The following is a 23,550-nucleotide window of genomic DNA, read 5'->3' as shown; positions in this document are numbered from 1 at the left end:
TGATATATTGGAAGCCTATGTTTGGATACCGGAAGTGTTCCGGGTGAAATCAGGATTTTACCGGAGTACCGGGAGGTTACCGGAACCCCCCCGGGAGCTAAATGGGCCATGATGGGCCTTAGTGGAAAAGAGAAGAGGCAGCCCTACATGGGCCGCGCGCCCCTCCCCTCCCTTGGTCCGAATAGGACAAGGAGAGGGGGCCGGCCCCTCTCTCTCTTTCCCCCCCTCCGCGAATCCTATTCCAACTAGGATTGGGGGGGGGGGGGAATCCTACTCCCAGAGGGAGTAGGACTCTCCTGGCGCGCCCTCCTTGGCCGGCCAGCCTCCCCCCTCTAGTCCTTTATATACAGAGGCAGGGGCACCCCAGAGATACACAAGTTGATCCACGTGATCTTTTCCTTAGCCGTGTGCGGCGCCCCCAGCCACCATAATCCTCGATAATACTGTAGCGGAGTTTAGGCGAAGCCCTGCTGCTGTAGCACATCAAGATCGTCACCACGCCATCGTGCTGACGGAACTCTTCCCCGACACTTTGCTGGATCGGAGTCCGGGGATCATCATCGAGCTGAACGTGTGCTAGAACTCGGAGGTGCCGTAGTTTCGGTGCTTGATCGGTCGGATCGTGAAGACGTTCGACTACATCAACCAAACGCTTCCGTTGTCGATCTACTAGGTATGTAGATCACACTCCCCCCTCTCGTTGCTATGAATCACATGATCTTGCGTGTGCGTAGGAAAATTTTGAAATTACTACGAAACCTAACAGCTGGGCCAGATTCGCGCGAGCCGCCACATCCGACGACGAGCACCTGCAGGAGCTCGCACAGGAGGAAAAGGGGGGCGCCACCCTGCCAAGACCTGCAGGAGGAGAACCACCACGCGACGCGAAGAAGACTCGCCGGCGCCGGCGACGCCACGACGAGCAGAGGCCGTGGAAGGACCAAGCCTCCCCTATCGCGGGAGCACATCGCAGGGCGAGGAAGCGCCCCGCCGCTGCCATCGGCCGGTCGAGCTTAGCCCGCCGGCGTCCTCCGGCTACGGCGAGGGAGGCGGCGGCTGCGGCTGCGGCTAGGTTCCTCCCGAGCCGCCGCTAGGAGCGACACGGGTGTGGGGAAAACTCTTGGTAGAGCAGAGAGGGAAAATGAACTATATCCTTGCTTGTGGTATTTTAAAAATTTGAGAAATCAACAATTTCTTTTGATTGTGAGTACATGCACACATACACTCATCATTATAAATGCACGCGTACACACCCTATTTCTATGCACACCTCCGAGATACCGAGCTGGCACGTCATCTTGAGATTGACGAAGTCTCCATAAATACCTTCGTAGTTGACGGAAATGTCTAGAATGTGCATCGTCAAAAAACTTAAAATAAATTCAGCAAAATGCAACCACCCATGCCAAGTCTAAAACTTGAACTATCTAAGCCACACTTTGATACACCGTGTGTTTGTACTCCTCCGTTTCTAAATATAAGTCTTTATATCATATATGGATGTATATAGACGTATTTTACACCGTGCTTCGGCATGAAATCACTACAAAAGACTAAATTATTTACAGAGAAACGGAGGGAGTAGGAGTTAACTTGCGGTTGGGTGTTGGGTGACACGTCAGCGCGTCCCCTACCCACCGTCACCTTTCCCGTGCCCCACCGAACTTCCGGCGAGCGCCAAAAACTCCACACCGCCGCACCACCATCCATCCATCCACGAAGATTCCACACGGGAGCCAGGAAAAGGAGACGCACGTACGCGCGCGCGCGCTCACGACCACGCACCCTGGCCCCACATGCAGCCGCCCGACACCATCGCAAGCCGCCGCGGGCAACCCATCCGAGAAACGAAACCTCCCCCGACATCGCATCAGCACCACTCGCCCACTGACAGCGCGGACCAAAGCACCGGCTGAACGAGCCGGGACCCACGCGGCAGCGAGACGAGCCATCAGCCGCACGTGGGCCCGCGGCGTCGCCGTCGCGGCAGCTGCCTGCCACCCACTCGCAGGCAGTAACTTCCCACGCATACCGCCATTTCCATTCCTTTTCTTTTTCTCTCCGAAAAAATATCTCCCCCGCTTTTGTCTACTCCACCACTCTTCTTTCTCCTCCTCCCCCTCGCCTAAAAAGCGTCGTCGTCGCGTCGGCTCCTACCCCGCGCCTTCCTCGCCCGCTCGCTCGCTCGCGCCTCCCTCCTCCGCTCCCCTCTGCCCACCCCTGCAGCTCGGGGGCGCGTCCGGCGCCGACGGGGCCCCACCTTCCGCGATGCCCGTGCCGGGCTGGTTTCGCGGCAAATTGAGGTCCAGGTCCAAGCCCAAGCCCGGCGCCGCGGCCGTCTCCTCCGCCGCCTCCTCCCCCTCGCGCAAGTCCGTCGACCTCGACTACCCGTCCCCGTCCCCGACCCCCCGGGCGCGGGAGAAGGCCCGCAGCCTCGACTCGCCGGCCGCGCGCCATGGCCGGGGCGGCGCCGAGTTCCAGTACAAGCTCCCGGTGCCCGTGATTAGCCCGGAGCCGCTATGCGAGGAGGCCACGGATGTGGCGGGCTGCTCGTCGGCCTCGGGCTCCAGCGTGTGCTCTTCGCCGGATGACGCGCCGGATCACCAAGCGTCTAGGTATGCGGTTGATCGCCCGATGGTTATGGCCTACCTGCGAATTTGCTGCAGCCTGGAGTCTGCTGCCCTGCTCACCAGTTCAATTTTCACGTCTGGGGTGAAGTTGAAGCTGAATTTGGGGGTGACACTGTGATCGAATTTGGGGGAATTGCGGCTTGCTCGAAAGGTAGAGGCGTTAGGTTTAGTGTGAATGGTTAGTGGGCTTAGCAACTTTTTTTAAAGGAATTGGAGTCAAAATGCAGAGTTAGAGACTCGGAGCCAACAGTGTGACTTCGCACCAACTTCGCCTGTTGACCTCTTCCGTGGTCGTTGCACTTCTACAATCGTAAGCCACTTCATTTGTTTTTGGGTAAAATATGTACCTAGTCCTAGGCGGGGTGACCACGGATGCCAAGGCGTTTTATGATTTGTGATTGAAGAAATATTCCCAAAAAAGGCCGAACAACTTACGTTTTAGTCGGAATGCAGATTTTTTTTCTCTCCTTCTGCTAACTAATTGTTTATTCTTGCAAAAAATTGATGATTTTGAGTTCTGCACTCAATATGCTTCTATTCTAGTTCCAAGGTCATATGTTCTGATTTGGTTACTTCAATTAGTGCGTTCTTTGTTTGGTATTGATATGTTCATTTCAAAATAATGCTTATACGTCTGTTGATGGTTCTTTTTTGCTTGGCATAATCTCCAGGTCTATGGATCCAATTGCTTTTGCCAAGGGGAGAGACATGCCATCTGACACAGCTATGATCTTAAATGAAGACAAACGCTTCATGTCATGTAGTATGCCACGGGAGCATCACAAGTTCTTTGAGGCGCCTGTTTCTAACATGAGGGCTCTTTATGTGCATAATAACGATGATCCTTCAACTAGCGAAGCCAGTTGTTCACGTGGCAGAATGTTGACTGAAGATATATTTGGTCCAAGAACGAGAAGCCCATCCCCTGGCCGAAAAGCCCATGCCTTTGCTGTGAATAATGTACATTCAAAAGAATTCGGGTTTAGCCCCAGGTCACCATTGAAAATGAGTGAGGGTTTGAGAAGCCCGCCTCATCCCTTGCCTCTTCCTCCAGCTCCCGGTGCTTGCTCACCTCTACCTCCATCTCCCACTGCTTGTTCACCTCTTCCTCCATCTCCCACTGCTTGCTCGCCTCTTCCTACATCTCCTACTGCTTGCTCACAGTCCCAATCACGGTGGAAAAAGGGGAAACTATTAGGGAGTGGAACATTTGGCCAGGTTTACCTTGGATTTAACAGGTATCATGGTTTTTTCATGTGTTCGTATCATTTGCGATTTGATTATCATATGGAACTAAATGCATTGATGTCTTATTATATGCTACAAAACCTATAGAAAAGCATGGGATGTGCTAAATTGTTCAATATTCCAGTAGATGCCTTTATAAGTTGACATATGAGATTATGTAGCATCTAGCTCTCAAGGGATCATGCTTAATGTATATGAACTTAGCACACTGTTGTTTCGCTCGAATTTTCTGATGTCAAATTGTTTATATTGATTGAATGTCTTGGGGTGTTGCCTAAATGTTTGGGAAGGCAGTCTGTACAAGAACTCTTATCTCACTACCAATTATGCAGTGAAAATGGGCAGTTTTGCGCGATTAAGGAAGTACAAGTAATTTCAGATGATCCACATTCGAAAGAACGACTCAAGCAACTGAATCAGGTTGATTATCTTATTCAGTTAACTTACTTGTCTTTCTACGCACCGCAACGGTATTTTCCTTACCTGTTTAATTGACTAAACAACATGTTATTCTTTCCGTATTAACAGGAAATAGACATGCTTAAGAAAGCATCGCACCCGAACGTTGTGCAATACTATGATAGTGATATGGTAAGTTCTATTTGATAAACCGTCTGCTCTGTCTGTGTGCAGTCATATTCGAATAATTATTTGCTCTTTGGATCCATCCAAATTTTTGATGGGATGGGCTCGTGAGAGAAAATAATGCCAAGTTTATAAAGTTCAAAGAAAATTAATGATGTGGGCATTAAGGTCTCATGCACATAGAGGTAAAGAAGTCGGTGGGAAATTCAGTTTACTAAAGTTCACAAATGATGAATTTTATCCATAATGAAAGGTTCTTTCTGTTGCTACTGGCATTGCTCACAAAATGATGGCTTGTCTCATAACACATATTGTGGAAATGTTGCATATATATACACAAAAATATGAGAACATATCGGGAAGTTTGTGGAATTTATTCAGTAGTTTGGGAGGCTATGGAACCAATGATATAAATTCGTTGCATATCTACATGTACAAGTATAAGCATGTATGGGAGGAGAAAACCTGCAATATTCACTCATAATACAGATTCTCCAGTCTACTTCTTTAATGTTGGCAAAACTGCCACCAAATCCTAAGGGGTTAAACGCACTGGTTTTAGAATATCAGGGGTTGGTGTGATAGCTGGTTTTGTAGTTCTTGAGGCAAAATTAGACACACCATCAAAGTTCAAGGTAATATGGAGTTCTTCAAAAACATTGATTATAATTTATGTAGGCATGCTAATTGCTTTACCTGGATTGTTCGACTCCCATCCACCTCTTTGGACATGCTTCTGTTTGACTTAAGTATTTTGTTGCTTTTCCTCTCACCTGGCTTGCATATGTTTTACTCCATTTTTCTTCCTGTACTCTTCTATCATGAAAGGAATTTATATGATTTTGCTCTTTAGTGGTTATCAGCTTTTATTGGAAGTACATTGCCAAGTAATTGGCTGTGTTTAGACTTTCTAACCGTGTACCTTCTCTTACAGACTGATGAGACCCTTTCAATTTATCTTGAGTTTGTTTCTGGGGGCTCAATTCATAAGTTACTTAGGGAGTATGGCCCTTTTAAGGAACCTGTGATTCGCAGTTATACTGGTCAAATTCTCGCTGGTCTTGCGTATTTGCATGCGAAGAACACTGTCCACAGGTAGTATACAGCTTGTATAACTTCTACACATTACATAGGTAGCACAATAGAATAATTGATTGATACTAATTTTTCTTGGCAGAGATATTAAAGGAGCAAACATACTTGTTGGCCCTAATGGTGATGTTAAACTTGCCGACTTTGGCATGGCTAAGCATGTATGCAGTTTTCCCTTTCTGCTCCCTACCCTACGTCCATTCTCTATGTGTAGCACTATGTTAAAAAAAAGTCTCATCTGTAAGATAGCAATCCTAGGTATTCTATTTTTAAAGAGCAGACATACTAATGGGCGAATTTTTGCTGGGAAGGAGCTCCGAGCGAATGTCCTTACAGCCGCTTGAGCAAAATAAAGAGTGACATTTAAAAAAAAAGTTACACTGCATTTGCTGGCAATTTTTCCTTCCGTACATGGCAAGCCCGTAACAAACGCATGACGTTTTTTAGGTGTGTTGGCATGGCAACTTTGGCATTCGCTGGCAATTTCTCTCCCAGCGAACGTTTGCCAGATATTCGCGTCCTTTGAAGAGATAGTTGTGGTCTTTGTTAATACTACCATATGAGCCTTGGCCCAAACATGCATATACAACGAAAACACAAATTCTACACTATCTTCTTCTCCCCCTCCAAGCCGTTTATCTCATTTGTTGTGTTCAAGCAGATATCATCTTTTGCTGAAATACGCTCTTTCAAAGGAAGTCCTTACTGGATGGCTCCTGAGGTGAGCTGCCTCCTTTCTTTACACTAAACCTTCAAACCGTATTCTTCATTTCTAATTGTACCCTTGTCAGTAAAGCTCTACTCAATATCGAAAACATGCAGGTTATTATGAACAGTAAAGGTTACAATCTAGCTGTTGACATTTGGAGTTTGGGATGTACAATTATTGAGATGGCAACGGCAAGACCTCCTTGGCACCAGTATGAAGGGGTATGCTTCTAAGTTGCAACTGCATTTCTGTTTCAATGTAGCCGTGACAAATTCAGGCTGACTCAATCTTCTCCAATCTGGCCTTGTAGGTAGCTGCAATATTTAAGATTGCAAACAGTAAAGATACACCTGAAATCCCAGATATTTTTTCTGAGGATGGGAGAAGTTTCTTGAAACTATGCTTAAAACGTAATCCAGCATCTCGCGCCACCGCAAGTCAGTTGATGGACCATCCTTTTGTTCAGGACCATCCAGCAGTAAGAGCAGCAAAAGACAGTGCACTGAGAAATGCATTTTCTGCTCCAGCAGATGTGAAGCATACAATGGTATAGTTAGTCCATAAACTCATTTCTTAAGTATGTGTTTGTTCTCTGGCCTTTTTCACAATAAGAAGATAGAGGACTTTTACGGTACCTCAAATCGATGTGAGCTGTCCATTTTTAGGAATCTAATGGTCATATTAGTTTATACTAGTGCGTAAAACCTGAGTAGTGGAGGATGGTAGTGCTCATTTCAGGGTCAAAACTGGAAGAGTTCAACAAATTGCGTGGCTCATACGGTAATTCCAAGAATGAAAAATGCTAGACCATTGTGTCGTAACTCTATAGACCTAGGTCTTATTCTGGTTGGATGGATGAACAATGGAAGGTGGGTCTCCGCGGCAACGACGGCTGCCGCCTGCAGGGGAAGAGCAGACTCGTGCAAGCACGCCGGCAGCCGGCGGCGAACTCATGCAGAAGTTTTGATACCAATCGTGCGACTGGGCAGAGTGGACCTTTATCAGCCCATCAAACCTTATGCCCTTGATCCTTTCATGTAAAAAATAAAACAGTCCGATGTTTAAAGTAGAAAGTGTCCAATAAAATCAATAGTTTGATGAGTCTTATTATACTATTACCACCGTCCCAAATTACTTGTCTTAGGTTTGTCTAGATACGGATGTATCTAACACTAAAACTTGTCTAGATACATCTCTATCTAGACAAATCATAGACAAATAATTCGGGACGGAGGGAGTACCATTTTGTTGGTAGTAGAAGGTACTGTGAAAAAAAGCCAAAGAGAGGGTCACTTATTATAGTGGCTCGCTGACACGAGTGCTTGACATTTGCATGAACTATTGAATTTACTTGGACTCAGTCTGGACCAATTTAAGAAATAGCTAGAAGCACTATTCTGGTTTTTTGGTCATTGTATGCAGTTATGCACACCAGATCAACTTTGGGGGGGGGGGGGGGGGGGGGGGGCGCGGTTTGGCTTAATTTCATAAAAGATCCTATTATGTCTGCTCTAAACGAGTTCATGAGTAATCTGTGACTTCTTTTTTGTAAAGTTCATTGCATGATTGTTGTTATTCAAGGAAAAAGGCATCATTGTTTGCTCCATTTATGCTATCTGTTCTCTGAAAGCTCACACTCCTTATGCTGCCCTCTCGTTGCAGTCTAACAGAGAGTTGCCATCACGAAGAAGTATTACTCCCCTAAGGGATATTGGTGTGAGTGCGCGAGATTTTACCGGATTTTCTACAACTGTCCCTTCACCCCGTACCTCGAGGTACTTAAATACTTCGCTTCCATCCTCATTTTCACCCTTCTCGTAACATCGTATTTTTGTTAACAAAATATATATGTGCTTTAGCAGCCCTATTCCTGTGCGAACAAACATGTCTCTACCGGTGTCCCCCTGCTCAAGCCCACTGAGGCAATTTAAGCAGTCCAACTGGAGCTGCTTGCCGTCTCCGCCCCACCCAATGCTCTCGTCTGGTGCCGCGGCTTACAATTCATCAAGCTACGCACTGAATCAGGCACGACGAATGCCGGATCCCTGGCAGGACGGCTCCTTGAAACTCCAAAGTCCTTACGGTTCTCCAAAAAGGTTCTAAGCGTCATTTGTGGAGCTTCAGCATGAAAAATGCACCCATAACATGGTAGATGCTCAGAGTTGTTCTGTCTGCAGCCTCTTGTAGCTTTGTGTTGCGACACCCGTCTGATTTACTGTACAGTCGAAAAGGGTTCTCGAGGAAAGAGGATGTATCATGAAGATCTGTATATATAATAGGCTGTTATATCATGATGTAAATCAATACAAACCCTTATAGCAATAGGGTTGTAAATTCACCAGTTTGCGCAAGCTCACAGTTGTTGTTAGGAGGGATCGAGCGACTTTCGTGTCAGATATTGGAAATTTAGCTGGCTAATGTTCATGGTAAAACATTGGAGGAAAAGTGAATGTATATATTCTGAAATGGTGTGGGTGCATCTTTCCTGTAACCGGAACATGGTTTTTTGGATGCATCGAGCTGATGATAGCATTCAAGTCGAAAGCCATTGACATAATGCTGCTAAGAAAAAACCGGACAGTTGTTTCTCTTTCAATTATAACACACACATAATCCTTCACCAAAGTTTCTTGCATTTTTCATTTGATGCAACCAAACAACCATTGTTGCAAAAAGAGCCTTGGCTCAGTGGTTGGGCATGTGGTTGTGCAGCCTAACGACCCGAGTTCAGTGGTTGGGCATGCGGTTCAGCCTAACGATCCGAGTTCAATTCTTAGAATTGACAGATGATACGCAGGAGTTTTTCTCTCATTTATTTATGATCAAGCTTGGTGTGTGGTGGAACCACTCATTAAGAAATATCTTGATTATGCATCCTTAGTTGGTGCAGAGGTCCTGAAGTGAAAATCTCTCCTATTTTAAGACACACCCAAGAAGGCCAACCCAGATCGCATCTGAGCCGTTGCCCCCCCCCCCCCCCCCCGCGCCCCCGCGGGCGACGACGCGTGCCTCCCTCCCAGACCATCGCCGCGGCCGAAGCCTCCGGGGTAAAGCCCCTCGTGGTGGCCGACGGCGGGTTCCCTCTTCTCCGCTGCTTGGGATGGCCGATGCAGGGCGGCGCCGGGCGGGCTCAGGACTCGGCGACACAGCGGCGGCGACACCCTCGCGGCGGGCGAGCTGCTACGTGGTGGCCCTGGGATTGGCGGTGGCGGCCATCTGCTCCGTCAGAGGTGGTCGACCTGTGGCTGGGTGGTCGGATCTCGAGATCCGTCATCTAGTCCCGGCTACGAGTTGGAGAGACATGGTTGCCGGTGAAAACCGAGCCGACGGCGGGCGGTGGCGGTGTTCTACGCTGTTACGTTGAAGAAGGCATCGTCGCGTAAGTACTGTCAACCCACTCGTGCTGCTCCGGAGAAAACCCTAGGAACTGGTCTTCCAAATCCGACAATGGCGGCATTGCGGTGTTGTTTCTCTTTTGGGAGCAGCGCTGGAAGACAGAGGCAGGAGGTGGAGCGTCTTTGTCTTGCACGGAGCTTATGTGGAGATATCAAGTCATGCCTGGCCGACAGGTGCTACGCCATGGCATACCTGATTGGTAGGTGCTACGCATGACAGATCTTTCAGAGTTTTCGCGTCTGGATGGACGAGCGTAGGAGGTGGCGCCGTTGGGCGTCATGGTGGCGTCGACGGATGGCCGGACTGGCAAGGATGATGCGGATCTCTCTCCTGAAGATGGGTCAGCGGTTCGATGATGGGGGCCTTCTAAAACGTGTGGATGCGGTGTACGCTTTAGGTTTGCTGCACTGGCTGTTGGTTCCGATACGTTATGTGGATAGATTGACGACGCCACCGGTTTTAGATATGGAGAGGGGGAACACTCCACATTATCGAATTTGTATGTGTGAGTGGTGCCTTTCGATGACTTGATGTATGTTTTTGTCAAACCTTCGTTGAATAATTAATAATGATGGTTATATGCATTGATTGGTGCAGGGTTTTACCTTTTTTCTTAAAAAGACAACTATTGCTGCACATCCATAGCTTTCAATTCCTCTATCCAACATGTCATCATATTCTTATGTTTCTAGAATTCCGTGAACCAGAAACACCCTGCAAATTTGCCTTAACATGTTCTTTTAGAAGCTAGTGCACCGATAATTACAAATTTTGGTTCCTTTGTAATTTTATTTAATTGGCATAGTGGTGAAGTACTTCCCACCAAGGGCTTCTTCGTTTGACACGGCTTCATTGCATTGCACTGTACATGTGTGGGTAAGGGTTGCTCGTATAATCCTTCCTCAGACCCAGCCAGTATGTGAGTTTCTAGCACTGGTCTGTCCTTTATTATTATATATAAGTTTGGTACCCCGCAAAATAATAATAATAATAAAAGTTTGGTTTCACCATAGAAAATTCTGCGAGAGGTACCACTTCTTGCACCTAAAGCCCCCCCCCCCCCCCCTCCCCCCCCCCCCCCCCCCACACACACACCAAATATAAAAGAAGTCTAGATCCTGAAGTGGCATGTGAGGGCGTGTGCATGTGCATCTTCAACAAATAGGGAAGATCTAGATTTTCCTAGAATAGGACGTATGTGGCCATGCAAGCAACGTTAGTACTTCGGTGCATTAAGGTGATGTCCATGCTCAAACTTGAAAGTTGTTTGTCATTAAACTCACAAACTTGCAAGCGATTCCAATGGAGAGACTTTAATGCTTTCTGCTCGACATTTTGCGATGAAAAATCTAAACTTTTCGATTTTGATATTTTGCGTGAGTGCGTCTTTGAGAAAAGATAAGGTTTAGATTTATGCAAATTTGTTTGTGTGCATTCATGTGTGTAGGAACAACTCTATTTTGGTTACTGTGGATGCAATAAAAGGATGACACTATCCACACCTTTTGTATTCACAATCTTGCTTTTTTGGCCTGGAGTAGGTCAAATTATTCCTTCACGAAACTTTTCACACTAGTGTAATACCGTATCATGTTTGATTTCAAAAAGTCTCAAGAATTTTTGTCTCTTTTTGAATTTTCTAATTTTTTTTAAATCAGGTCCATTTAGACCCAAGACCCTCTGAGTATTTCTGAATAACTATATGGTTAAAAATAATATGAATGTGATGAGTGTAGATTTTCTTTTGAGAATACAGTACAGATGCAGGCGGTCATATATATGCGCATACACCCATCCCTATAAACACACACAAGTAGACCTTACCTCTATGAGCATCTTCGAGAGACTAAGCCGGCATATCATCCTGAGATTGGCGAAGTCACCACAGACGCCTCGTAGTTTTTTTTTTGCAATCAATTCAGAGAGCTTTATTCAAACAAGAGCATTCCTTGGACAGTCAACCATAAGGCTTGTCACAAGGAAGCTGGGAGTCTCATCAAGCCAGCTTTCCGTTACATGCAATGTGCAAGCACGCTTAGCACATAGATGAGCTGGAACATTCACTGACCGATTTACATGTTGAACAACAAAAAGAGAAAAATCACGAGCTAGCTCTCCAATCTGAACTAAGATAGGTGCCACAATAGATCTCGAATTGTGGCGAGAATTCCAGAGATCAACCATCTCCATGCAGTCTACTTCCATTATCACATGTGTGAAGCCTCGAAGTCTTGCAAACAACACCCCGTCACGAAGTTCATAAGCTTCAGCCAAGAGGGGATCGGTGATTCCCATGTATGGTTTACACCAAGCTCCTAACATCTTGGTTGCCGAACGAGCCACACCACCTGCACCTCCAGTGCTTGTGTCGAAGTCAATGGCGCCATCTGTGGTGATAGAAATGTGATCAAACTCAGGTGGCCGCCACCCATGCCCCGCCATGGTCATAGTAAGATTCTGAGGAAGATCTAGAATGGCGAGAGCCTCTCTCGTCAGACGCATTGATGTTGCCGGATCTGTTCCTTCCTCATTGTGTTTGATTTTGTTGCGGGAGTGCCAAATGGCCCACATGATCGTAATGATCAGTGGCCTGTCCTTCTCTGAGAAACGATCATGACATAATATATCCCTCGCCCAAGAGTCTGGATGGAGCCGAGGTAGATGTAGATCAAACCATGACCGAGCCTCGTGCCAGAACCTCTTCGCATGCGAACAGTACATCAACGCATGTTGGAGGTCTTCATCTCTAGCTAAGAAGATATTGCATCTGCTATTCTCACTTATATGCCGCATCTTGAGTGTGTGCTCATCTGAAAGAATGCCGCGGATAACTCTCCACCAGAACACCCTCACCTTCGGGACAACATTGAGCTTCCAAAGTGCAGACCACAACTGTTGATCATCCCGTGAAGTACCGGTATCCGTCGCTTCCTCTAGAGCTAAACGCTCTTTCTGAGTCATAAGAGCACGGTACGCCGTCTTGACAGTATAGTTGCCTGACTTATCGAGCGCCCAAGCGAGAAAATCTTCACCACCGCCTTGCCTCAATGGAATATTAAGAATGGCCTGGGCATCTGGCGCAATGGAATTGTCTCGGACCACATGCTGTCGCCATGACCAGTTATCACTATCTATCAGATCAGAGACCTTGTCAAGTGTGGTAGGCGATGGTTGCAGCAGTGGCATCATGGAGATGGTTCCCGGAATCCATCTGTCAGTCCATATAGAAGTGGATGTGCCATCTCCAATTCTTTTGATCAAACCGTCTTGAAGAGCTTCCCTGCCTGCCATAATCGCCCGCCAAGTCTTGGAAGCTGACTTGGGCAGCGTAGCATCCATGAAATCAACTTCCGGGAAATACCGTCCTTTTAGCACCCTTGAGCACAATGTATCCGGCTATGTGAGCAGTCTCCACCCTTGTTTGTCCAACATAGCTAGATTAAACTGGTGCATGTCCCTGAAGCCCATGCCCCCTTTGCACTTTGACGTCGTCAATTGTTCCCATGAGACCCAATGCATTGCCTTCCTGTCAAGAGAGCTGCTCCAAAAAAAATTTGCCATTGGGGAGGTAACACTCTTGCATACCTTCTTGGTTAGAAGAAAAGTGCTCATACTAAACGTTGGTATGGATTGCACCACTGATTTCATGAATTTTTGTCTCTTTTTGAACTTTCTAATTTTTTTTAACTCAGGTCCATTTGGACCCAAGACCCTCTGAGTATTTCTGAATAACTATATGGTTAAAAATAATATGAATGTGATGAGTGTAGATTTTTCTTTTGAGAATACAGCACAGACGCAGGCGGTCATATATACGCACATACACTCATCCCTATAAACACACACAAGTAGACCTTACCACTATTAGCATCTTCGAGAGACTAAGCCGGCATATCATCCTGAAATTGGCGAAGTCACCACAGACGCCTCGTAGTTGAGGGGAACGTTTGCTTCCACTGAACACGTATCGCCAGAAATCCTAAAATAAATTCAGAAATAATACAAACACCAGAGTTTGGACCTTGATGGGTTGAGAATATTACAATATCCTCCCAACCATCCAACCATAGGATGGTTCACGATGAGTCTAGATTCTGAAATGGCAGGGTGTGAGTGCTTGCTTATGCGCACTTCGATTTGGATAGTGTGTGAGTGCTTGCTTATGTGCACTTCGATTTGGATAAATAGTGATAATCCTTCACAAAGTAGCATGTTTGTGCACGAGACTGTAGTTCTGGCTCTCGGAATCACATGATCAAAATAAAACATGAGTTAAAACTTTAGTTTGTAGCTCATGTGATAAAAAAAACTCAGGAGATACAGTATACTTTTAGATTTTCAAAAAGTGCTTGGTTTTTACCTTTTCGCAGCTAAGAAATCAACAGCAAAATCTGGAAACAATATTGAATGATTTTGAAGACTAAATTCAGAAAGAAAAAAGACGCGTTTAGCGGGCGGCTGGGTGCCCGCTAGCGCTCCTGGGCGGCCAACTTTTTTTAAAACCTTCTGTCCTTTTTGTCCCGATTAGGAAACCTGTAGCATGTTGTTAATTAATCACCTTATTTATGATTTCTTCTCACATATGATGAATGACTGCATGCTGTTGTATTAATATTCCTCACGTTCGTTTGTGCATTAATTTTTGATTTTCAAAATTGTAAAAGACATATCTTCTAAACTGCATGTCGAAATTTAGATCCGTTTTCATTTTGAAACCCTCGCAACGTGCTCTTCAAAAGTAGATTCTACATGGGGATGTTTCGACGAACTAGTCTTCCTGCCAACTAAACATCAATGTGTGTGCAACTAGACTACATTGCCGCACCAACTGAGCATATGTGTGTGCCAATAGTCCTGCCAACTAAATATCAATGTGTGTGTAACTAGACTACATTGCCACGCAACTGAGTATATGTGTATGCAACTAGTGTCCTTCCAACTAAACATCAATGTGTGTGCAACTAGACTAGATTGCCGCGCCAACTGAGCATATGCGTATGCAACTAGTGTCCTGCCAACTAAACATCAATGTATGTGCAACTAGACTAGATTGCCGCGCCAACTGAGCATACGTGTATGCCAAATAGTCCTGCAACTAAACATCAATGTGTGTGCAACTAGACTACATTGCCGTGCCAACTAAGCATATATGTGTGTAACTAGTGTTCTGCTAACTAAATATCAATGTGTGTGCAACTAAACTAAATTACAAGCCAACTGATCATATGTGTGCAACTAGTCTTCCTGCCAAGTAAACATCAATATGTGTACAATTAGACTACATTAGAAGAAACGGATCTGAATTCCGACACGTGGTTTAAAAGATATGACTTTTTTAAAATTAAAGAACCGGAAATGCACTCTGAAGAAAGAAAAAAATGCGGTGACTGTGGATCAAACACGCGACCTTCAGATCTTCAGTCTGACAATCTCCCAACTGAGCTATCCCCGCTACGATGTCTTCTACTTTGTACTTTCACATTTATAATAGAGAAATTCTAGACTGCTTAGTTTGACAATTTTCCCAGGTTAATTAATGCAACTCCTACGTCGCAGTTTCCCGTAGCAAAACAGTTGGAATCAAAAGAATCGCCACAATATATCCGGACAATTTAATCTCTCAATTGACGCCTGAAGCTTCACAGAATTGCCACTACATAAGTTGCACGCAATTGAATACATTGGCAGACATTCTTGACGCAGAAACTTACAGCTTACAAGAACATCTAGATCCTCGCTAACTCTAATGAGTAAGTACTCAGCTCTGGTTCACCTGGATTTGAGCAGCTTCAGCAGCGCCCTCGCCTTGGCCTTAGCCCTGGCGCCGCACTGGCTCTGGAGCAGCAGCAGCAGCTGCGTCACCACCCCGGCGCCCACCGCCTCGCTCCGCGCCGCCCGCGACTCCCTGCACACGGCCAGCAGCGCCGCCGCCGCGTGCTCGCTCCCGTCGTTGCTCGACGACATCATGAACACGTGCCTCACGAGAATGCGCGTTGCGCCGGGCGCGTGCGCCACCGCCCTGCGCCCGGCCTCCGTCTCCGCCAGCGCCTCCACCGCCGCCAGCGCGCTGGACACGGCCCCGCCGCCCTTGACGTACGCCCACCACGACAGGTGCCTGAAGAGCGCGCCGACCGCGCCGTGGTGGATGGCGCTGCCACGCGCCGGCTCGGCCGCGCAGACCGCGGCGATCGCGCGCACCGCGGCCTCCGAGGCGCGCGCGTCGGGGGCCGGGCCGGCGTGCTGCTGCAGGAGCGGCAGGAGCGCCTGCCACACGCGCGGCGAGGCGGCCACGACGAGCGCCAGGTCCCGGGTCGCCGCGGCCGTGGCGACGGTCTCCAGGAGGCGGCACAGGCCTGCCTTGGCCCGGCCGCTGCCTCGCCCCAGCAGCCGGACGAAGGACGCCAGGTGTTCCTCCTTCTTGAGCATGTTGAGGCAGTCGAGCTGCGGCGCAGCGGCGTTCGACGGCATGAGGCTGAGCGCGCACTGCAGCGCGAGCTCCTCCGCCTCCGCGTGGCGCTCCGCTGGCGCGGCCGGCGCGGCGTGGAAGACGAGCGGCAGTAGCACGCTCAGGAACCCCAGCTGCAGCATGCACGCGCGGCCGACGTCGGACTCGGACGCCAGCGCCAAGACCTTCTTGAGCGCGCCGATCTTGGCGGCGGCGGAGGTGGCGTCGGACTGGAGGCACCGCTTGAGCGCCGCGAGCGACGGATCGTCGTCCGCCGACTCCGGGAGGCTGTGGTCGGTGGCGGCGGAGAGCCAGCGCTCGATGAGGTGGCGCAGGGTGCGGTTGGGCACTAGCACGGTGGTGTCGCCGTCGCCGAGGGCCTGCATTGTGACGGGGCAGGTGCGGTGGCCGTCGGCGAGCCACCGCTCGATGCACTGGCGGTCGTACGTCTGCCCCGTGCACAGCGTCACCGGGTCCGTGAAGATGTCCAGGCTGATCGGACACCGGAACAGGTGCGGCACGCTCATCTCTGGCACCCGCAGAGATCAACACGAATCCAACAAGAAATGGAAGAAGCTAATCCCTCGTCCAAGCAGGAAAAAGAGAATCACAAACCACTCCACTTATACCAACCAAGAACTCATCGAGAAAACCCCAAAAAGATGGCGAACAAATCTGCAGCTCCGGCCGATCGGTGGAGAAGCCCTTGTAGGCCGGGATCGACTTATTTCGAGGAATGCGGTCACACAGAAGGCTATTTTAACTGGCTGCTGGCACTCACTCCCATGCCACTCCCATCAAGAATCCATGGCGATGTAACGTAACAGCAGCAGACGAAACCCGTGAAGTGACCGCAGCAGGGTCGGTCACTGCGTGAGATGCCGGCCCCGGCCCCTATGATGGCCGTACTTGATGCAGATGATGGGCACCAAACAACAGGAGTCGCAGCAGCACAAGTGTCACAGGCAGTACTGGATATGATATGGGCTCTCTCTCTGTCTGTCTCTCTGCCTGTCTTGGAGGAGAGAGAGGGGAGAGGAGGCAGTAGCGAGGAAGACGAGGGAGAGAGGAGGAGGTGTGTGCGATGGTCATGGCAAGATAAAGGCAGCCGCAGCGGCTGGAGAACTTTCTCTTTTGGTGATAGTCTTTGAAAGGGATTGGTCTGGTGATTGGACCAGTACGCCATGAGCGAGGAAAGTTGAATACTGGAAGGAAACATGGGGGCGGTCAGAGTTGGGGACTGGCCGGAATGCATTGTGCAGCTTGGAACGGAACGGCCAACCTCAACTTGAGATGAGAGGCTGCAGCATTTTTAAAATGGATTAATAGGCCTGTTCTGCCTGCAATTTGACTGCTGTTTTGCATACTATCCTGCAGCTTGCAAGGTCCAGAGAAATTAGGGGCCAAAGGAGATCATGCTTTGAAAGTATAATGGAATGGGTAAATGTTTCTCTTCTCATCTGTGGGGTAAATGTCTTTGGTGTTACTGTCTACATTTGTGTGGTGTGGTACTGTTTGCCAACTGTGGACTATTCTGAGCTCTCGACTCCTCAGCAGTAAACCTTTTCCTCCTTACATGGGTCTTGATTGTTCCATTTGCAGAAGATAGATTGCAGTACATTTAATGACTGTTATTAGTGTATGCCATAATGGCCTCAAATTGACATTATGACAGAAACAGGACTAATCCGTTAGATCCTTCCTTTCCCTTTCATTTTCGGTGAATCTGAATTAGTACTCCATTGTATCATTGTATTGCTCGCTAAGAAGTGTATGCTTTGGTCCAGTTTGTCAGAAAATGTTGCGATAGCAGCAACAGTTGTGCTGCAGCTCCACGACAGAGAGAGAGAATCTTTCTTAACAAGACAAAGATCAGTATACTAAAGTATGATCTGCACAGTTGAAACTAAGAAACTCCATCGGCTCCTCGAGCGACCCACTGAGAGTAAACAATGCAATTCCGTAGGTGCTAATGGCAGCTTAATGCGGCTATGACAGTGCAAAAGTCCTGGGTTACACTAGACTTTTAGGCAGTGTAGCCTGTAATGGCCAGCAGGATTGCCAGAATTAAGGGGCTCTCTAGGGCTAGGCTAGGATGGTGCCCTTGATGCACCGATGATCATACTCATGAGACGGGATCTAAATGAGACAAGCCAGAGGGCATGAGCACCAGTACTGGTGGCAAATCTAGTACAGTTGTCACTAGACATGTTCATTATGTAATTGCTCTTTTTGTCCTAAGGACAAAAAGGTTATTGTAATACTCCCTCTGTAAACTAATATAAGACCTTCAGATAACTAAAGTAGTGATCTAAAACATCTTATATTTGTTTACAGAGTGAGTACATCATATACTTTGTATGTTTTGGACATGGCCGTGGGCAAAATTTTAGTTTTTGCTGGGATGGTTGCCAATATTTTGGTATGCACATACCCTCTAGTTTACTCTAATTTATTTTCATACTAACATTGCCAAAACCCGGGCGATCAAATCATTGACCAAAATATTTGCAAGCCAAATTTTTGGTAGAGTTGTCATGGGCTCAAACCAAACACACCATATGTATGTTGAATTAATGGATTTGCTTCGAGATCCTTGTGCTTCCCCTGCTTTTCAAACTTTTTGGGATGGTTAGGGTTGCAAGGCGAAGCCGCCGGTGATGCATGAGCGGAAATAGCGATGGAACCAAGGGAGGTGAGCTTGTCTATGTCGTTTGGACCACAGGCGCAACCAAGTGAGAGATGTTGCCGGGGTGGCAATAAGTTAGAAGGGGTAGGGTTGCAGTTTGGGGGTGTTCATCGGAGTTGGGAGGGGAACGATGTTTATATTGATGCTTGATCCAACAATGGATGCTAGCAAAAACACGAAGGTTGTGTAATTGGGGAGAATATGCAATAGGTTAGGGGTGAGGGTTAGGATTGTAGGTTATGCACGTCCTAGTGTCACAAGCCATTGGTTACATACCTGGTCATGGAGAACACTTTAGCGGATATGAAGTTTTTACTTAAGAAACCAGCAAGAGCTTTGACTGTTCATTAAGAAAAAGGAAATTATTAAAACACCTCTACTTACACGTCAAGCGAACTACTCTCAAGGATTGGAACAATGGGACGACCACCTTGCACCAACTCTTGCTGCATTCAGATCGTAGCGCCATTAACCATGCATCATGCCAAAGCACCTCCCCAACTGTCCATACACCTGACTCCACGACCCACTAAAGGGATCGAGAGGTCGAATAGAGAGGGAGGGGGCGGGGGTGAATAGGAGACTACAATTTTTTAGCATAACTTCCAATTTTAGGGATAAAGTATGTTCTCTAGATATGCAAACTATGATGAGAACAAACTATATGGCACGAAAGCTTACACACTAAAGAACATCAAGCTAGCTAGCAAGAAAACTTAATTAAAAGTATGAAAGGATAAACCAAACAAGTCGGATATGCGAATGTATCCCGAAGTTCACACTCTTTGGTTTGGTCGAAGTGTAGATCGAGTGGTTCTCTTTCAATCCTCAAAGTTTGGTGGAGTTTTGAGTGGAGGGATGAAGAGTAATCGAGATTTTAGAGTTGGCAATGGTGGAGAAGCTCAAGTCAGGGATTTGGGTTGGGGGAAGGAGAAGGGTGGGTATTTATACCCCCAAGGCCAAAGTGATTGTTGCTTCAGAGGGGACTCTAGGGACTTGGACGCAGGGTCACCCGAGGTGATAACACCACTCCAAGAACCGAGGGTTAGAGAGCCCGGGGACCCGGGCTGTCTAGAGAGCACTTTCACTTCAGGGGCCCAGAGGTCCCAGCATAGTCGAGAATGCCAGGGTTTTAACCCAAAAATGATGTAACACATGGATGGCTATGTGTATATGTTTTTCCTGATCTCCAAGCTTCCTCAAATTGAGCTCCTACAAACTCAGGCTCTCTTTTATGTATTTAATAATATTTCAATCATAATTTATAATTATATAGTGGTTACTAGTATAACTTGTTAGCATTTGGGGACCTCCCCTCCGGGGGCTGGGATGCTCGCCCTTTTTGCCCGACCTATGGTCCGGACCCGAAAACTAGGTCACACCTTATGTAGCAAGGATTGGCGTCGACTCTCAGTCGAAATGTTGTGGCCACGAAGTTGCAAGCTTGCAATTATTTTTACCCTTGATTGGGGTCAACATCGATAGGCCATTCGGTCCTGCTCACAATGATGTGTAGCCTTGTCTATGCGTCTGGAGGGGGTTGGTTGAATAGGCAATTTGTCAAGTTTTACAATGTAAAGATTCAGTCTCCTAAAACGCCCTAGCATGCAATTTATGTTGTGTAATGTGAAAGTGAAACTTATAATAAGTAAACAAGTAAGAGAAAGGAATCATATACATGGAGATGTATCCCAAAGTTTAGATTGTTGGCACAATTATATGTTCTCGTTGGTGGAGATCTAGATGCAAAGTCCCACTGTGACGCCCCCAATTCAATCGTACACTAGTCATACACGCAAACGTGTACGATCAAGATCATGGACTCATAGGAAGATATCACAGCACAACTCTAACAATAAATAAGTCATACAAGCATCATAATAGAAGGCAGGGGCTTTGAGGGCTCGAATACAAGTGCTCGATCATAGATGAGTCAGCGGAAGCAACAATATCTGAGTACAGACATAAGTTAAACAAGGTGCCATAAGATGGCTAGCACAAACTGGGATACAGATCGAAAGAGGCACAGGCCTCCTGCCTGGAATCCTCCTAAACTACTCCTGGCCGGCGGCAGCGGCCTGCACGTAGTAGTAGACACCCTCGGTGAAGTAGGAGTCGCCGAAGGTGGCGTCTAGCTCCTGGGCTCCAGCATGTGGTTGCGACAACCAGGTATAGAAAGGGGGGAAAGGGGGAGCAAAGCAACCGTGAGTACTCATCCAAAGTACTCGCAAGCAAGGATCTACACTACATATGCATTGGTATAAATGAAATGGGTAGTATTTGTGGACTGAACTGCAAAATGCCAGAATAAGAGGGGGATAGCTAGTCCTATTGTAACGCCCCGAGACCGATGTGCCAGGTGTCTTCCAGTTATTCGCTGTTGTTGCCTTGTCATTACTTGCGTATCATGCATTTCATATCATGTCATCATGTGCATTTCATTTGCATACATGTTCGTCTCATGGATCCGAGCATTTTCCCCGTTGTCCGTTTTGCAATCCGGCGCTCCTATGTCACCCGGTGTCCCTTTCTACCTATTTTCGTGTGTGCGTTAAACGTTTTCGGATTGGACCGAGACTTGTCATGCGGCCTTGGTTTACTACCGGTAGACCGCCTGTCAAGTTTCGTACCATTTGGACTTTATTTGATACTCCAACGGTTAACCGACGGACCGAAAAGGCCTCATGTGTGTTGCAGCCCAACACCCCTCCAAAGTGGCCCAAAACCCACCTAAACCTCCTCCATCATCTTGGTCGTTCGATCATGATCGCGTGGCCGAAAACCGCACCTCATTTGGACACTCCTAACTCCCTCTACCTATAAATATGTGCACCCCGTCAAAATTCGCGGACGAAACCCTAGCGTCTTCCTCCTCGCGTCGCCGGACATGTCCAACCGCGCCGGACATGTCCAGCCGCCGCCGCCGACGAATCCGGCTGCGCCACCTCATCACCCGCCGCTCTCTCTCCTCAGCCCCGCCGCCGGCCCACGGAACCCAAATCGGGCCCGCGCGGGCCCATCTCAGCGCCGCCGCCCACGCTCGGCTCTCCTCCGCCCGAGGCGCGCCTCCCGCCGCCCGCCCTCCGCGCCACGCCACCGCGACGGCTCGCCGCACCACCGCGCCGGCCCGCCGTCCTCCACCGCCGCCCTGCGCCTCCACGCCTCCCTGCCGAGCGCCGCCGCCGCCATGCGCCATCATCGCCGGTGCCGAGCCCCTCCGGCGAGCTCCCTCCCACTCCGGCCGCCCCATCTTTCTCCGGTGAACAGGAATGGCGACGAACCTCGAAACGCGCGCCGCCCCGATCTGGATCCAGATCCAGATCCATCCCTCGGTTGACTTTTCCCCTCAAACCCTAATATTTTTGCTCTTTTCAACGCATCATAACTTCCTGATCGTGGCTTCGATTCGTGCGTGTAGCATATCAAAATGTTCGTCTCGATGAGTGCATCATTGCATCTCATTGCATAATTTTCCTTTGAGATCATCTTGATGCCCGAAATGCTGTTGGAAGAGGACTATGTGAGGATTATTTCAGATCTGTTTCAGCAAATGCACTTTTGTCATTTTTGCCATGATTAATGTGTGCATGCTATGGTCCTGAGCTCTACATGTGTTTTGTAGAATGCCATGCCATCTTTACAGGGGTGTATGCCATGTATTTTTGTGATCTTTGTGGTGACTAGCACAAGCATGCAAAGTAGCTTACTCAATGATGCTGATTTCACGAACTTAGAATCTCATCAAGTCCTTGTCCTATTTTTGTTTTTATGCCATATGTTCATGTTGTTTCCTAGTGATCCGTGCCTTTTTTGAGGATGATCAGTAAGGATGTTTTGTTAATATTGTGGAGCTCTATCCATCCATGTCTTTGTTTGCAATTATGGATCACCCTAGCTTGAGTCAATCGAGCTCTACTTTTGCTATAAAATGTTCCTGGCAGATTGTTAACATGTTTAGCGATTTTGCCGAGCTTGTTGTTGTTGATCCGTGCATGCTATGTTATTGTTCTTGCCATGTCTAGCTTCTATGCCATGTCTATTTGATGGGTGTATACTTAGTTTGTCATGCAATGCCTCGTAGTGAGTGCATCGAGCTCGTAAACATGCCTACTTGTTAATCTGTTTTGCATGCTCCAGTTTTTTACGAAGTCTGAATCTGTTTATGTTTTTGCTATGTTCACATGCTTGCAATTGTATTTTCTGATCCCTTTTGGCTCATGGTCACTAAGAGACTTTTGTTGCATGCTTTGAGTAGCTTCATGCCATGCCTTGCTTTGCCATGTTATGTTCCTGTAGCATGTAGTTATCGTGCTCTAAACATTGCTTCTTGATGATAAATTTCTGACATGCTGTTAATTTCACTAAGTCTGAAACCTGTTATCTTTTGCACTTTTGCCATACTTGTTTGAACCTGTTAATGAGTGAATTAGCCGTAGCTCACTGTTAATCTTTTGTCAAGCATCATGAGTGGATCCCTGCAATGTATTTTGTTGCTATGTTTGAGTGCTTTAGCATATTTATCTTGATGCATTTAGATGGCTACTTGCTGTTAATCGCAGACCGGTGCCATATTTGTTTTGCTTGCCATTTCCAAACCGTGCATCCGATTCCGGTGATCTTTATATCGATTTCAACCGAAATCATCTCCTCTATCCAGTGGAATTCTTGGTTTTCCAAGTAGAGGCCAGGTTCAATCATTCCTTTCCAAATCATGCATATGCATCACATATCGCATCCCGCATATCATGCCATGTTC

The 23,550-nt window shown here is 47.5% G+C and overlaps 2 protein-coding genes across 3 annotated transcripts; one reads left to right on the top strand and one right to left on the bottom strand.

Annotated features, from left to right (window-relative positions):
• Positions 1-2,085: 2,085 nt before the first annotated feature.
• On the top strand, positions 2,086-8,730 carry LOC125538344 (mitogen-activated protein kinase kinase kinase 3-like). 2 transcript variants are annotated; one of them, XM_048701601.2, is made up of 11 exons: positions 2,086-2,615; positions 3,302-3,868; positions 4,211-4,298; positions 4,407-4,469; positions 5,398-5,558; positions 5,641-5,716; positions 6,217-6,276; positions 6,378-6,485; positions 6,575-6,811; positions 7,927-8,039; positions 8,124-8,730. In XM_048701601.2, the coding sequence occupies exons 1-11, from the start codon at positions 2,269-2,271 to the stop codon at positions 8,365-8,367; spliced, it is 2,064 nt and encodes a 687-aa protein (XP_048557558.2). In that variant the 5' UTR covers positions 2,086-2,268; the 3' UTR covers positions 8,368-8,730. The 2 variants fall into 2 exon arrangements, with proteins under 2 accessions (XP_048557558.2, XP_048557559.2); XM_048701602.2 differs by having other exon boundaries at positions 2,088-2,615; positions 8,127-8,730.
• A 6,574-nt stretch (positions 8,731-15,304) lies between these two features.
• LOC125541733 (U-box domain-containing protein 26-like) lies at positions 15,305-17,452 on the bottom strand. Its single transcript, XM_048705079.2, has one exon. The coding sequence runs from the start codon at positions 16,630-16,632 to the stop codon at positions 15,430-15,432; it is 1,203 nt and encodes a 400-aa protein (XP_048561036.1). The 5' UTR covers positions 16,633-17,452; the 3' UTR covers positions 15,305-15,429.
• Between the last annotated feature and the right edge of the window lie 6,098 nt (positions 17,453-23,550).

This window comes from Triticum urartu, chromosome 2A (assembly GCF_056163025.1).
Source record: "Triticum urartu cultivar PI428250 chromosome 2A, HENAU_Tu73, whole genome shotgun sequence".
Taxonomy (NCBI): Eukaryota; Viridiplantae; Streptophyta; class Magnoliopsida; order Poales; family Poaceae; genus Triticum; species Triticum urartu.
The sequence above is the reverse complement of the archived record's forward strand: the minus strand, read 5'-3'. Positions and strand labels throughout refer to the sequence as shown.

What these genes read in the sequence shown, in the direction of transcription:
- LOC125538344 (XM_048701601.2), top strand. Translation starts at nt 2,269, where the DNA reads ATGCCCGTGCCGGGCTGGTTTCGCGGCAAATTGAGGTCCAGGTCCAAG. An exon ending in AATACTATGATAGTGATATG is followed by an intron (nt 4,470 to 5,397) that starts GTAAGTTCTATT and finishes CTTCTCTTACAG; the next exon opens with ACTGATGAGACCCTTTCAAT. An exon ending in CAGATGTGAAGCATACAATG is followed by an intron (nt 6,812 to 7,926) that starts GTATAGTTAGTC and finishes CTCTCGTTGCAG; the next exon opens with TCTAACAGAGAGTTGCCATC.
- LOC125541733 (XM_048705079.2), bottom strand. Translation starts at nt 16,632, where the DNA reads ATGAGCGTGCCGCACCTGTTCCGGTGTCCGATCAGCCTGGACATCTTC.